The sequence below is a fragment of the Marmota monax genome, unplaced genomic scaffold (genome assembly GCF_021218885.2).
Source record: "Marmota monax isolate L192 unplaced genomic scaffold, Marmota_monax_Labrador192_F-V1.1 WCK01_AAM20220418_F8-fsc00035, whole genome shotgun sequence".
Taxonomy (NCBI): domain Eukaryota; kingdom Metazoa; phylum Chordata; class Mammalia; order Rodentia; family Sciuridae; genus Marmota; species Marmota monax.
In genome coordinates this window covers 9,088,133-9,101,583 of record NW_026691961.1, presented here as the reverse complement: position 1 = coordinate 9,101,583, position 13,451 = coordinate 9,088,133, and the positions used below count along the sequence as shown (strand labels likewise).

General features: G+C 54.1%; 3 protein-coding genes across 5 annotated transcripts; 2 read left to right on the top strand and 1 right to left on the bottom strand.

The window, feature by feature from the left end:
• Window positions 1-2,498: 2,498 nt before the first annotated feature.
• Window positions 2,499-5,272, top strand: Pgp (phosphoglycolate phosphatase). The gene is made up of 2 exons (XM_046442834.2): window positions 2,499-3,159; window positions 3,253-5,272. Exons 1-2 carry the CDS (start codon window positions 2,520-2,522, stop codon window positions 3,576-3,578), a joined length of 966 nt encoding a protein of 321 aa, XP_046298790.1. The 5' UTR covers window positions 2,499-2,519; the 3' UTR covers window positions 3,579-5,272.
• Window positions 5,273-5,828: 556 nt separating this feature from the next.
• On the bottom strand, window positions 5,829-11,578 carry Mlst8 (MTOR associated protein, LST8 homolog). 3 transcript variants are annotated; one of them, XM_046442784.2, is made up of 9 exons: window positions 11,434-11,578; window positions 10,795-10,997; window positions 10,578-10,629; window positions 10,329-10,509; window positions 9,886-9,961; window positions 9,661-9,813; window positions 8,733-8,857; window positions 8,434-8,597; window positions 5,829-8,323 (listed from the first exon to the last, which is right to left on the bottom strand). In XM_046442784.2, the coding sequence occupies exons 2-9, from the start codon at window positions 10,921-10,923 to the stop codon at window positions 8,205-8,207; spliced, it is 999 nt and encodes a 332-aa protein (XP_046298740.1). In that variant the 5' UTR covers window positions 10,924-10,997; window positions 11,434-11,578; the 3' UTR covers window positions 5,829-8,204. The 3 variants fall into 3 exon arrangements, with proteins under 3 accessions (XP_046298740.1, XP_046298778.1, XP_046298758.1); XM_046442822.2 differs by having other exon boundaries at window positions 9,928-9,961; XM_046442802.2 differs by having other exon boundaries at window positions 10,329-10,491.
• Window positions 6,333-7,833, top strand: Bricd5 (BRICHOS domain containing 5). Its single transcript, XM_046442849.2, has 5 exons — window positions 6,333-6,575; window positions 6,800-6,955; window positions 7,026-7,127; window positions 7,350-7,503; window positions 7,609-7,833. Exons 1-5 carry the CDS (start codon window positions 6,333-6,335, stop codon window positions 7,701-7,703), a joined length of 750 nt encoding a protein of 249 aa, XP_046298805.1. The 3' UTR covers window positions 7,704-7,833.
• Window positions 11,579-13,451: the final 1,873 nt, after the last annotated feature.

Sequence of the window (13,451 nt, the reverse complement as noted above, 5' to 3'; positions counted from 1 at the left end):
ACAAGTGTAACCCAAGGTCATTAGGCAAGTGTTGGAGAAGTCTAGCTGCCTGGACATCATCAGTGTTTCCTGTTTTGGCAAGCATATCAAATAACTGGGTGTTGCTGGGTGCTAAAAGCAGAGTTTGTGATCTTTTGTCAAATGCAGTTCTTCCCAGGGTCAGCTTGGCCACCAAACCTAAATATGAAGACCCAAAGAAGAAGGTTTACTCCCAAGAAGTGGGTGCTCTAGGCAGGAACACTTTGCAGGCTCTGCCCTTTTGGGCTGTGGTCCCTGTCCTCTAGGGGTTTCCAGGCCAGCAGAGACCAACATGAATGGGATGTTATATAAATAAACAGTACTACAAGGGAACCCAGTTCACTAGCTTTACCTGATGGGTTTTGGAGTCAGGGTGGGGACCAATCTAGAAGAGGCTTTATAGAGAACTAGGGCCCACGAGAGGAGGAGAGGGTTGACAAACTTGAACTTGGGAGTATAAGTGTCCTGGCACAGGGTTGGCCCTCAGGAAACTGGGAACCACTATTGTTCTGACAGCTGGCCCTAGTGAAAGTGATATTAATAAACATACACTTACCCTATGACCTAAAGATTCCACTCCTAAGTATATTCTTGAGAAATGAGTGCTGAGCACAGTGGCACACACCTGTAATCCAAGCAACTTGGGAGTCTGAGGCAGGAGGATTGCAAGTTCAAACAAGCCTGGAAAAAACAGCTAGACCCTATCTCAAAATACAAAGTATTAAAAGGGCTAAGGATGTAGCTCAGTAGTAGAAAATCTCTGGGTTTAATTCCCAGTACTGCCAAAAGAGAAAAAAAGAAATGAGTGATGTCCACATAGGCATATATAAGAACAAGAATATTCACAAGGACATTATTTACAATAGCCCCAAACTGGAAACAACTCCAAAATCCATCAGTGGAAGGTCAGACATCAGTGGATGGGGGGTGGTATATTTGACAATGGTCCACAGGACAATTAATTAAAAATTTAAAATAAACTATGAAGGATCACAAACATTTTTTTAAACTTTGTTTTGTTTTGTTTTAGCTGTATATGGATACAATATCTTTGTTTTTATTTATTTATTTGTATGTGGTGCCGAGGTTATCAAGTGCTCTACCACTGAGCTACAACCCCAGCCCAGATTTCACAGACATTATGTTGAATCAAGGAACCAAGACACAGAAGGGTACATGTGGTTTATAAAATGGTCTACCAGGGTGTGGTGACACAGACCTGTAATCCCAGTGACCTGGGAGGCTAAGGCAGGAAGATCCCAAGTTCCAGGTCAGCCTAAGCAATTTAGCTAGACTCTTTCTCAAAAAAGAGAGTGTAGTTCAGTGGTAGAGCACCCCTGGGCTCAATCCCCAACACCACACAAAGATGGTCTAGAACAGGGAAACTAGGCTCTGATTCCATATGACAGAAACAAGAACTGTGATTAGTAAAGCTGATGACTGTGTGAGAACATGAGGGGACTTTCTGAGGTGTTGGAAATAGTTCACAGTTGACCTGGCATATAAGTATGTATAAATTTCACTGAGCTGCACATTTGAGATTCACATCCTTGGGGCTGGGACTCAGTGGTAGAGCGCTTGCCTAGCACGTGTGAGGCACTGGATTCTATCCTCAGAACCAGATATCAATGAACAAAACAAAGGTATTGTGTCCATCTACAATTAAAAATAAAACTAAAAAAAAATCACATCCTTTGTGTTACGCCTCAATAAAGTTAATATTAACCGATAATGACGACAATAGCGACCAGTTACTGGGTACTGAGTTCCGCCCGCCCCCTAGACCGCACTCCCACCGCTTTGGAATCACTGGTTCCTGAGACCTGAGGCACAAGGAAAGGTTTGCGCAGAGGACAGGAGGCGAATATACGAAGCTTTTGGGGAAGAATCCTTCCAGGAGCGGAAGGCACACGGCTCACACGCATGCACCGTGTCCCGAGAGTGTCCGGATACAGGACCGCCGAAAGTGAGGACGTGACTCCAACCTCAGGCCGACAGCGGCCCCTCCCGCCACGCTCACGCGGAAAACCCCGCCCGCATGACCTCGAGACTAGCCAGCCAATCAGCAGCCGGCCCGGCCTGGGGTCCCTTAAACATGGGTCTCCGTCACCTAGGCTGACCACCCGCCTCCAATGGGCGAGCTGCCCTACAGCTGCCAATAAGCAGCGGCCTTACGTGTTGCGCCGCTCTCGGACAGCAGCGTCTCCACAGCGAGCGCTCTACTCCGAATGCCGGTTGGCGCCCTGCCAACCAATCACCAATGAGCCCCAAGCCCTGCAGCCAATGGTCTGCCGCTTCCTCGTGTCCGGTCGAGGCGGTTGGAGCCGAGCTCCCTCAGCCCGCAGAAGGCAGAGACGGATTGGTGCACGCAGCGACCAATGAGCAACACGCGCGAGACGCAAGGCCAATGAGCGCTCCGGGGGCGGGGCGGACCCTGCGGCGGGCGGCTGCAAGGAGCGGTCGGTGGCGGCGGCGGCGGCCGGTGACGGCGGCGGGCGGCCATGGCGAAGGCGGAGGCCGGCGGCGACGACGCCCGCTGCGTACTGCTGAGCGCCGAGCGGGCCCAGGCGCTGCTGGCCGACGTGGACACGCTGCTGTTCGACTGCGACGGCGTGCTGTGGCGCGGCGAGACAGCCGTGCCTGGCGCGCCCGAGACCCTGAGGGCGCTGCGGGCCCGCGGCAAGCGCCTGGGTTTCATCACCAACAACAGCAGCAAGACGCGCGCGGCCTACGCCGAGAAGCTGCAGCGTCTGGGCTTCGGAGGCCCTGCAGGGCCCGGCGCGGGCCTGGAAGTCTTCGGCACGGCCTACTGCACCGCGCTCTACCTGCGCCAGCGCTTGGCCGGCGCGCCGGCCCCAAAGGCCTACGTGTTGGGCAGCCCGGCCCTGGCCGCGGAGCTGGAGGCCGTGGGCGTCGCCAGCGTGGGCGTGGGGCCCGAGCTACTGCGGGGCGACAGCCCAGCCGACTGGCTAGCCGAGCCGCTGGAGGCGGACGTGGGCGCTGTGGTGGTGGGCTTCGACCCGCACTTCAGCTACATGAAGCTCACCAAGGCTGTGCGCTATCTGCAGCAGCCCGGCTGCCTGCTTGTGGGCACCAACATGGACAACCGGCTACCCCTGGAGAAAGGCCACTTCATCGCGGGTCCGTGCGCCCCGGGGCGGGAGGCCAGAGGGCGGACTGCGGCCCCTCTCCGCCCTCTGATCCCTTGGCCCCTTCCTTCCTTCTGCCCCGCAGGTACCGGCTGTCTGGTTCGAGCGGTGGAGATGGCCGCCCAACGTCAGGCCGACATCATTGGGAAGCCCAGCCGCTTCATCTTCGACTGCGTGTCCCAGGAGTACGGCATCAACCCGGAACGCACCGTCATGGTGGGGGACCGTCTGGACACAGACATCCTCCTGGGCGTCACCTGTGGCTTGAAGACCATCCTGACTCTGACTGGAGTCTCTACACTCGAGGATGTGAAGAGTAATCAGGAAAGTGACTGCATGTCTAAGAAGAAAATGGTCCCTGACTTCTATGTTGACAGCATAGCCGACCTCTTGCCCGCCCTTCAAGGTTAAAGATTTAGTGTCTTTAATCTCCAGAATAAAAAAAGAAATTCAAAATCACTTAACCAAATCAATAGGTGGAGCTTAGGCATCCACTCATGTAGGTGACCACAGAGTGTAATTGGAGTTAAGCAAAAGTGTTTGTTAGTTTTGTAAGTAAATGTTCCGGGGGCAATGTTGTTTACAGATGCTTATATTTTAAGATGCACTTTTAATCTTTGAAGGCATTGTGGGGATAGGTCCTGGGCCTTGGATGTGTTGGCAAGGGCAGGCATAGCATCTGTCCAGGATTCAGGTAACTTCAGGCCCTGCTGATAATAATGAGGCAGGTCTAGGAGTGTGTCATGTATTTGACAGAAAATTTTATTCAGGGATTAAGCCCCCTTGAAGGGCAGAGGGGCAATGGGGCTGATTATTGTGACTGTTGTGAAACATTTGTACAGAACAGACCAGGCTTCTAACCCCCACCCTGCATGGTCATGCAGCAGAGGAGCAGCTGCTGTGTCCCAGCTCCTCACCTGCAAGGCGGGAATGGAGGAAGGGGCTACTCCCAAGTGGTGTCACCCTGTGTTTGAGGTGTGAGGTGTTGCCCTTACCACCCTCCACCCTCCCCTGCTTCCTTGAAAACCACTTTGATGTCACAATTGTCTGTTCCATTTCAAATGCTCAGGGCTGCGGCTCCTCATATACAGCTGCCCAGTTCTGTAAAATCAGCCCAGCTAAACCTTGGCTATCTCAAGTGTGCATTTAAACCCAGGTGACTCAGACTGAGTGTATTGTCGGCTGAGGGGCCAAGTGGGCATGGATGCCTTTGCTGCAGTCTGGGCTGCTATACAGGGAGCTCAGAGCAGCATTGGTACCAAAAATAATAATTTTTTTCAACTTGTGAACAACTTTGTCAAGTGGTAAATTGAATCTTTAAATGTCTCATAGAGAAAATCCCACTGAAGGCTGCATGCCCTGCAAGCAGCAGCACAGCTAAAGGCATGTACTACTCAAGGACTGCCTGTCATCTGGGGCACCTTCTTGGTGGGGAAGGAGAGAGGTCCCTAAGAATAGGAATTTCTTTTACAAAGCATCCAGTCTTTTCCTATTCTCCTGTCTCCTGGGTTTGGGTGGGGTTAGATATCAGTAGCCCATGAGACCACCTCTCTTGGCCCTGGACTCCCTTGTTGATGGCCAGTGGGAGGATTGGCAGAGCCCACCAGCCAGCCAGGGGTTCTTGACAGGGGCTCTGGCCTTTTCTGTCTGTTCACTGGTTTGCTGACCTTTAGCAGCCTGCTGAGTAGACTCAGCAGCATTTGCAGGGCAGAGCTGGGAAGCTGTTCCTTTCTGCTGACTCCTTCCTGGTGCCTTGCCCTGCACCCAGTGGCTTCTCTCCCAGCCTTGTGGTCATGGTACTCCTTAATCTGTTCACCAAGTTCTCAGAGCAATAAAGGGTATTCCATCCCTGCAGCTGCTCCTGGCCAAGGTGGTTGGGCTGGGGCCATGCCTGTAAGGTTGGTGGTGCTGACGTTGGCTCTGCAAGGTCGGCTCAAGGTGGGTCTGGATATTGAGCAGGCCTGTCAGGGCATTGTCACCCACACCAGGAGCACATGGCAGGTGCAGCAGCCAGCAATGCCTCCCTCTTCTGGGAGCCTGTGTGCACCCCATCTCTGGCCCCTTGCACTGTGTGAACCCAAATGCACATTAAACTCTCAAACCCATGCTGACTGGGTCTTCCTTCCTTTCACGTGTGTAGCAACACCAAGGTGGCCGGTGGCCACTATCTAGCTGCAGGTGGGGGCAGGATGGGAGGTCTGAAAGGAAAAGGCCAGTCTGAGATTCCAATTCCAGAGCCTTCCAGAGCACTGCAGCTTCACCCCATTTCAGGCCTGTTACAGAGTAGGTTCTGAGGATCAGGAAAAGCAGGGTACAAAACCAGAGCAGGATAGGGTCAAAGGGTGAAACTGTGAAAAGCACACACAACTGAGTTACCAAGCATCAGATGGCTGAAGAGAGACCAGGACTAGGGCAGTGAGCAGAAATAAGCCACCCTGGGGCACACACCCGACCTAACCATCCTTGGCAGGTGGGAAACTCCAGGAGGCTGCCAGTTGGTGACCCAGCCTGGAACTCTCGCGTCCCAGGCACGCACTCTAAAGGATGCCCAAAGCCCTGTGTGGTATTGGAGGGGGCTGGGAAGCTGTTGATAGGCACCAGGAGGGGAGGGAAGCAGTGCCCATCTGTATACTAGTGACAATGAATAGGCAACAGTCTGTATTTGTTGAACAGTTTGTATTTAATGACGGCTCCCTGGGTGCCAGGGACCATGCCCACCTCTGGGAGTCTGCAGGTAACTGAACTGGAAACAGACTCTAAGACATCAAATCTGTCCCAACCAGACAGAATCATTTGGCTGGGCCTGGGCTGCCTGCAATGAATCAGCTGGACAAGATTCCCACTGAAGCCTGCAGACCTCATATTGTTCTGTTGGTACAAGATAGGTGTCAAGAGCCAGGCCTGATGACTGGCATCCTCAGTGGGAGAGAGGGCTGTCCTAGCTCTGACCTGGACATCAGATACTGAGCTGGGGAGGAGGCAGTTGTTTGGCTCATCAGAGTCATCCTGAGGTTTTCCGGGCCAACTCCTCCAAGGGGCTGCAAACAATCAGTGCATTGTCGGCAGGGGCTGCAGCATGGAGCAAGGAAGCAGCCACACAGAGAGCCCCAGGCCTGGGCCTGCAGAGGTGAGTACCTCTATCATTGTTGGGACAAAAACCTGGGGATGTCCAGGGCAGGGGACAGGAGTACCACCATCTACCCCACCTTATCCCCTCTTTTCCCTAAGCAAACCTGCTCCCTGGTCTCTAACTCAATAGCCTCACTGACTGCAGTATGCCCCCAGGTGAAGACCAAGCCCTGCCACTGGGGCTGGAGAGCTGCAAGCCTGCTGTTATTGCTGCTGGCACTGGCTACTGCAGGGGCTGTGGCTGGAGGGCTTCTTGGGTTTGCTCATAGCCCTTCCAAGGTGAGCCCCACCTGAGGCCCAGGGACATGGGCAGTGGGAAGGGGTCAGGGAGGTTGGTCTTCCAGTGGAGCCAGGACCCAAAGTAGGCCCTAATACTGGCCTTAGAGCAGAGTACCAGAGGGTGGAGAGGCCCATTCACATGATGTTGAAATGCTGCAGCCCAGGGATAGGGGCCTATGGGGCTGCTCAGCCTGCCCAGCTAAACTCCCACTTCCCATTCTCAGTCATTGCTGCAGATGCTCCGGCTGACCTTCCCAAGCCCCCAAGTGCCCTGGTCCAATCAAACCACCATCGTGGACGTGGCCCAGAATATGGCAACCATTATAGTGACTCCACCTCAGAGCAACCGCAGCTGGGCAGTGCTGTTCGACGGGCAGAGCGTGAGTGGGTGGGGAGGGGATCAATCCATAGGTGCTGGGGTGGCCCTGCCTCACCCACCTGCCTCCCCAGGGCTGCATCTGTTACCGCCCTGCAGAGCACCAGGCCTGCTTTCTCCGCCTGATGGAGGCCCGAGATCGGGAAACCCTGCAGCTGCTGATGAACACCTCCAGGGTGAGCATGGTTCCACCACCAGGCCAGGGGCCAGACAAAGGGTCCTGTGTGTGGCCCAGCTGGGGCTCTGGTTTCAGGCAAACAGAAAGCTCTATCTTCCCTTAGCTGAGGCTGCTGACAAAAGTAGAAGGTGGGGCTGGCAGGTGGGTGTGGGATGTGAGTACCTGCCCAGCCAGGAGGAGGGAAACCCCCATGCCATAGCCCACCACAGCCTTTCTGCAGGCCCAAGGGTCTCTCAGCCAAGGTCATGACACCCACCATGCCCAGGAGCTGCTGGCAGTGCTTGGGAGCCATACTGTGGATCCTGCCCAGGTGGGGGCTTCAGTGCAGCACCTTTGTGCAAAGACCCCCATCTACTGGGCCCGTCAAGCTGAGGGTGAGTTGGGGCAGGATGTGTGGAGGGGCTGTGTGGCTCCTGCAGAACAATCTACAGAACTGCGTAGGAGTGCTTTGGAAATTCATGAGTCTCCCTCCCACCCAGGGCCCCAGAGGCAGCGGCTGATCTATCTCTGCATTGACATCTGCTTCCCAAGCAACATCTGTGTGTCTGTCTGCTTTTATTACCTCCCAGACTAAGCCCTCTGCCTGGCCCAGCCTGGCCACTGCCCCATGGACTACCCATGGTCCCACAGGCTAGTTAAGTTGGCTGTGTCACCAGCACCTGGAGGGAAGCTGCTGACAGGGACTAATAAACAATTCCACCTGGCCATGGTGGTGGTCTCTGGGTCTTTGGGCCCTGAACAGGGGCAGAAAGGAGAAGGAGGGGGAGGAGGAACATGACTTGGCAGGTGGGCACCAGCTTGGGTCCTCTCAGAAACTCTAAACCCCATAAGTCCCACATCCCAGATGGGAGTGCAGGCTCTCCCAGCCCAGCCATGTACGTCCTGAGTCAGTGGGCAATTGGGCAGGCCTGGCAAGAGGGAGGGGTAGCCCAGTCAGTCCAGCTAGCATGGTGGGCAAAGGCTAGTCTCAGAGTTTCACTCTGACCTGAGTAGTATACAGGTCCAACAAGCTACAGCCACTGCACCAGGCAGTCCCAGCTGCCCAGTTGCTGGCTGTGATCCTGAGGGGCAAGGGCTAACCAAGCACACTGTCATTGAACGCCAAACAGACGACAGCTTTCTGGTGGCCACCATACTCTCTCTTAATCTCTCCAGTCTCCACACACCAGAGCCGGGCCAGGTTGTCAGAGGAAGCTGCAAGGAGGGATTAGGCAAAAGCTCAGAGCCAGGACAGCTTAAGGCAGAAGAGCAGCAGCAGCTGTCATGAGCCACTCTGGAGGCCAAAGCAGGAAAACAAGGCTCACCTGTAACAATGTACTGAGAGTCCCCTGAGAAGGCACAGCCCCACATCCAACCTCGAGATGACTCCCCAGGATTGCTGCTCTTGATGCTGAGCTCTGTCATCAGGGAGAAGTTGGATGTCCTCCAAATCTTGCATGTCTGGTCAGCTGAGCAGGTGGCAAGGAGCCTAGGATGGGTTTAGAGTATGGGGTGTCATACAATAGCCATCCCCACCTGAACCTCCTGCCATGCATTAGGCCAGATCCATCATTCGCCCAGTCGCAGGCAGATCCCCTCCTGGGTTACCAGGTCCTACACGCACGTGGAATCAGGGCTGAAGCGGCACTGCAGGGCATAGCGTGTATGAGCTGGTATCTTGGTCTTGGGGATGAGCTGGGTCACTTCATCACCAATGCCCCCTGTCAGATTCCAGACGTAACAGTTTCCCTATAGGGCAAGAAGGAAGTCACTTGAAACCCTGAGTCTCAGAGAACGCTCTGAGGGCTAGACCTGAACCCAAGATCCACCAACACTAGGGATCAACATACACAAGAGTCCTGGGCCAGGGCATGCAGGCTGGCATTTTGGGTCCTTCCTATATGAGGCCCCTGTGAAGCCTGACCTCAAACAAGGGCCATGTCCAGCCAGCCAAGTGTAGGAGGCCATGCTGGCCAAGGACTCACATACACCTTGGCTGCTGGCCAATGGAGCTATGCAGAAGGAAAGGAGAGGAAAGAACTCAGAGTGCCTCAGGCCAAGGCTATGAGGAGGGAGGACTGGGGCATGGACAAGTGAGGCATTGGAATCTAAGTGAAGTGAAGGGAGAAAAATGTAATTGGAGAGCAAGAACTGAACCTCAGCATTCCACTGGCTTTGGGCAGGAGTAGGGGCTTCTTGGGATCTAGCTGACGGAGATGGATCAGGGGACCAAGGGAAGTCAGAGAAAAGGAAGGGAAGCCACAGAGAAGCTAACAGTATTAGGATACTCAGGCCAGGAGGTGACAGGGAGAAAAGAAGAAAATGGTCAGCCTTGAGAGATTCTAGAGACCGAGGAACCTGGCCTGAGAGGGCTACGGCAGGCAATGAGGGGGACATTAAAAATGGTACCCAAGTTCATGGCTTTGGGGGATGGATGGGTGTTAGAAACTGGGGAAGGGGCCTAAGGAACACCAGGGAATGAATCCATCTGCAGGGGATAGGTGGCTGGGTGCTGAGCTGCCCCTGCCTCTGCATTCCCCTCCAGGACTCACAGTGCTATTGACTGCTGCCATGTAGCTAGCATCAGGGTCAATGTGGGCAGATGTGATGGAGACCTCAGGTTCAGGGATCAGCTGCTCATTGTGATCTGTTTTCAGATCCCAGATGTGGATAGCACCGCTCTGGTCACCCACGATGAGCTCTGCCTGGGGGTGCAGGGGAGGTGAGGTGTGGCAAGACCGTTACTGTGCCCAGTCCCATGAGTAATCACCCCTCACCTGGTTGGGATGCAGGCACACACAGTTAATGGGTGCATTCACCTGGAAGATCCGCTGACACTGCAGGTTCCGAGACCTGTGGGGATGAGGTTACACATTGTCTCTGGTGGATGCTGTTGGTACCCCACCAGATGCCCTCTCTTGTCGCCCTGATGATGGGAGCTACCTTATAGGGAACACTTGTGAGGTTCGGTCCTTCACTCCAGGCAGTAGCCTGACACCAGTGACTGACAAGGGGGATGAAAGCCTGTCCCCTTGCCTCAAGGCAGAGCTAGTTCTTGGATGCAATTTCCTCCAACCTGTTTTTCTTCTTCCCTCCATAAATCACCCACACAAACCCCCCTGGATTAGCCTCTTCTTGGAGAGAATCTACCCAAAGATGGTCCCTTGGCCTGCCCCCCTCACCCTTGGATAGTGGGCCCCTCCTGCCCAACACCCGACACCTGAGATCCCAGATTCGGGCTGTGCAGTCCTCCCCGCCTGTGTACATCCAGCGGCCGTCCTCATGAAAGCCCACAGATGCTATGTTCTTATTGACTCCGTCATAGCTGATGATGGGATTGGGGTTATTGGAGTTGAGATCATACATGCGGATGTGCTGGTAACCTAGAGACACAGGCTGAACTGAAGAACGGTTATGCCCAGGTTGACCTGCTAGAGGTCAGGGATCAGAGGTCAAGAGTCACAGTTACCTGCAGCAGCAATCATGCTGCGATCTGGGGTGATCTCCAATGCATTCACCTGCTGTGTGTGTTAAGGAGGATGATGGGAAGGGAACCCTGAGACTAGGGGTCCTCCAAGGCCTCCACCACATGGCTTGGGCTGCTGCCTACTTCCCACCCCAAGCCATCAACCCCACCTGGTTATCCAGCCCAGCACCATCCAGCCCACCACCCAGGTGGAGGATACGGAGTCCTGGTGCTGCACAGTGCGAGTGCAGATTCCACTGTGGGCCTGCCAGAACCGCACAGTGTGGTCATAGCCCGCGGTAGCCAAAATGACCGGGTCACTGCCCACTGTGCCTGGGGATGTGTTCATGGTGCAGCTGCTGGGAAGAATATAGCCTGTACAGGGCCGAAGAGCTGATGGGCAAGGAGCAAAGTTCAGAGCATCTGGAGGGGAGAAAAATAGTATTTAGGGGATGCCCTCTGCGTCCACACGGAGCTCAGAGATATGTATTAATCTGACTTTAAAGACCGGGAAACTGGCTCATACAGGTTCTGGGACGCGCACAGCAGGCGAGAGACCATTGGGGACGCCAAGCAGTCTGCAGTCGGCAGGGGGCAGTCACGCGGAGCACCTCTGCCGCAGGGGCGGGCCGCGCACGCGCAGGCGGCGGGAGTCTGAGACACCCGAGCGCTACGGCTGCGCATGCGTAGCTGGCCGATGGCTAGACCTGATGGGAGGGGGCGTTGGCCGTCTGGACCCTCGAGATCCCCTAGACCCCGCTGACTGTCTTGCCTTCCTTCTGCTGGCTAGCTTCCCCCGACCGCGCCCTCCTAGCCACCCATAAGCCGATTCCCGGCCCTCGTCCCACGGCCTCCGTACCTTACACGCACTCCGCATTCTACCGTAGTCCAGGACGGTGATGGGAGCGGGAGCGAGTCGATAGAGGCCGGGGAGGAGCGTAGAGATATCGATGAATCTTCAGGGCGAGACCATGGGCTCGGTAGGAGGAGAGGACGAGACCAAAGTACTGGGGCGGGGACTCCAAGAAAACCTAGGGGAGGAGCAGATGCTAGTCGTGGCTCGGACCTCAGGCTCACTCGGCACCCAGCCCCCCTGGCGCAGCTGCCCATTTTGAGGCTTGGGCCCCAGTCAGTGTCGCGCCATCCCCTTGTCCTCCCCGACCCACTGCTCTACCATGCTAGGCTGGGATTGCCAGGCAAATTACAGAACTTGAATTTCAGACAAGCAACAAATATCTTTTTATTGTAAATATATCCCAAACACTGAGTGGGATACAGTTATACCAAAAACTTACTTGCTTATACAAACTCAAATGTGACTGGTTATTCTGTAGTTTAATTTGCTAGATCTGGCAGCCCTAGTCCAGGATCTTTCAAACCTATCCAGCCCCATTCTGAGTCTTGGTGCACCTAGCTCAGCCCAGGGATCCCTTTACAATTGTAGACCCTCATACCTGCTTTTCCATTCCAGCCTTCTGAACCCAAGCACGTGGCCTCAGCCCTTGAAACTGGCTCCCTAGGGTTTCTTACCACCACACTTGTGGACTTGGCTGCAACCCCCTTTTCCTGTGCCCACACAGCAGGTGGATCTGGCCTCTTGACTGATACCAAGTCCCTGGCACATCCACCCAGACTCTGGGTCCCAGGAACCCTCCTTTCTAATACCATGCCCACCTCTACTTTCTAGCCTCTAGTCTTTTAAGAAACCCCACATCCTCTCCTTATATTTTCTATTCTCCCCTTCAAAGAACTGTCCTCACCTCTTGCTAGCTCCACTTCCCTGCCCCTGCTCATTCCCCAACTTTACCTCCAGCTCGCCAATGAAAATTCTTCAAGGTCAGCAGCCATTACACTTTGCCAAGTCCAATGGATACTTTTTCTCCCACTTTTTGACACATCTGTATAGTGGTTTACAGCATCACGCCTGAAAATCTTCCATTTCCTTGCTTAGTGTCCTGGCACCAGATCTTTCTCTGCCTTCCTGCAGAGACTAATACCCTCCAGAAATCTCTCTGCAACACAAAATTCCTGGGGGCTCACAGCCACCAGCTCCATGGCTTCCAATGCCATCCTTTCTTTGAGGGTCTTTCCATCCTGTCTCCAGTCCTAGCAGCTTCTGGAGCCTCAGCCCTTGAAACACATTCAGCTGTCTGTTAAACGTGACCCCTTGCCAGGTGCAGTTGCACACATACAATCCCAGTGACTCAGGAGGCTGAGGCAGAGAGATTGCAAATTCAAGGCCAGCCTGGGCAGCCCTGACTCAAAATAAGAAAGGCTGGAGATGTGACTCAGTGGCAAAAGTGCCCCTGGGTTCAATCCCCAGTACCAATGAATAAATAAAAAAACACAGCTCCTCATAAGCCACACAGAGGACATCACCTTCCATGGCCAAGGCAATTCCTTGCTGTCTGCCCTTCCATGAACAGTGCCCACTTGTGTTACAGCTGGGTGCGATCTGGACACATCACCCTCCCTCTCTCTTCCCTTCAACCACTGTTGTTGTTTTTTTGTTTTATTTTGTTTTTCCCCCAGTACAGGAGATTGAACCCAGGGCCTTGTTAAAGCTAACCAAGTGCTCTACTACTGAGTGACATCCCAGCCCTTTGTTTTATTTTATTTTGAGACAGGGTCTCACTAAGTGACCCAGGCTGGCCTTGAACTTGCAGTCTTCCTGCCTCAGCCTCACAAGTAGCTGGGATTACAGGCATGTGCCACCATGCCCCATTCAGCTCCTGGTTTCACCTCCTACTGATCTCTGTCCTCTTCCGATGCTCTGCTTTGCCCCCACGCCCCCGCATAACAGCTTCCTCAGTTCATACACCCACATTTAAAAAAATTCTTTTAGTTGTAGATAGACACAATATTTATTTTATTTAC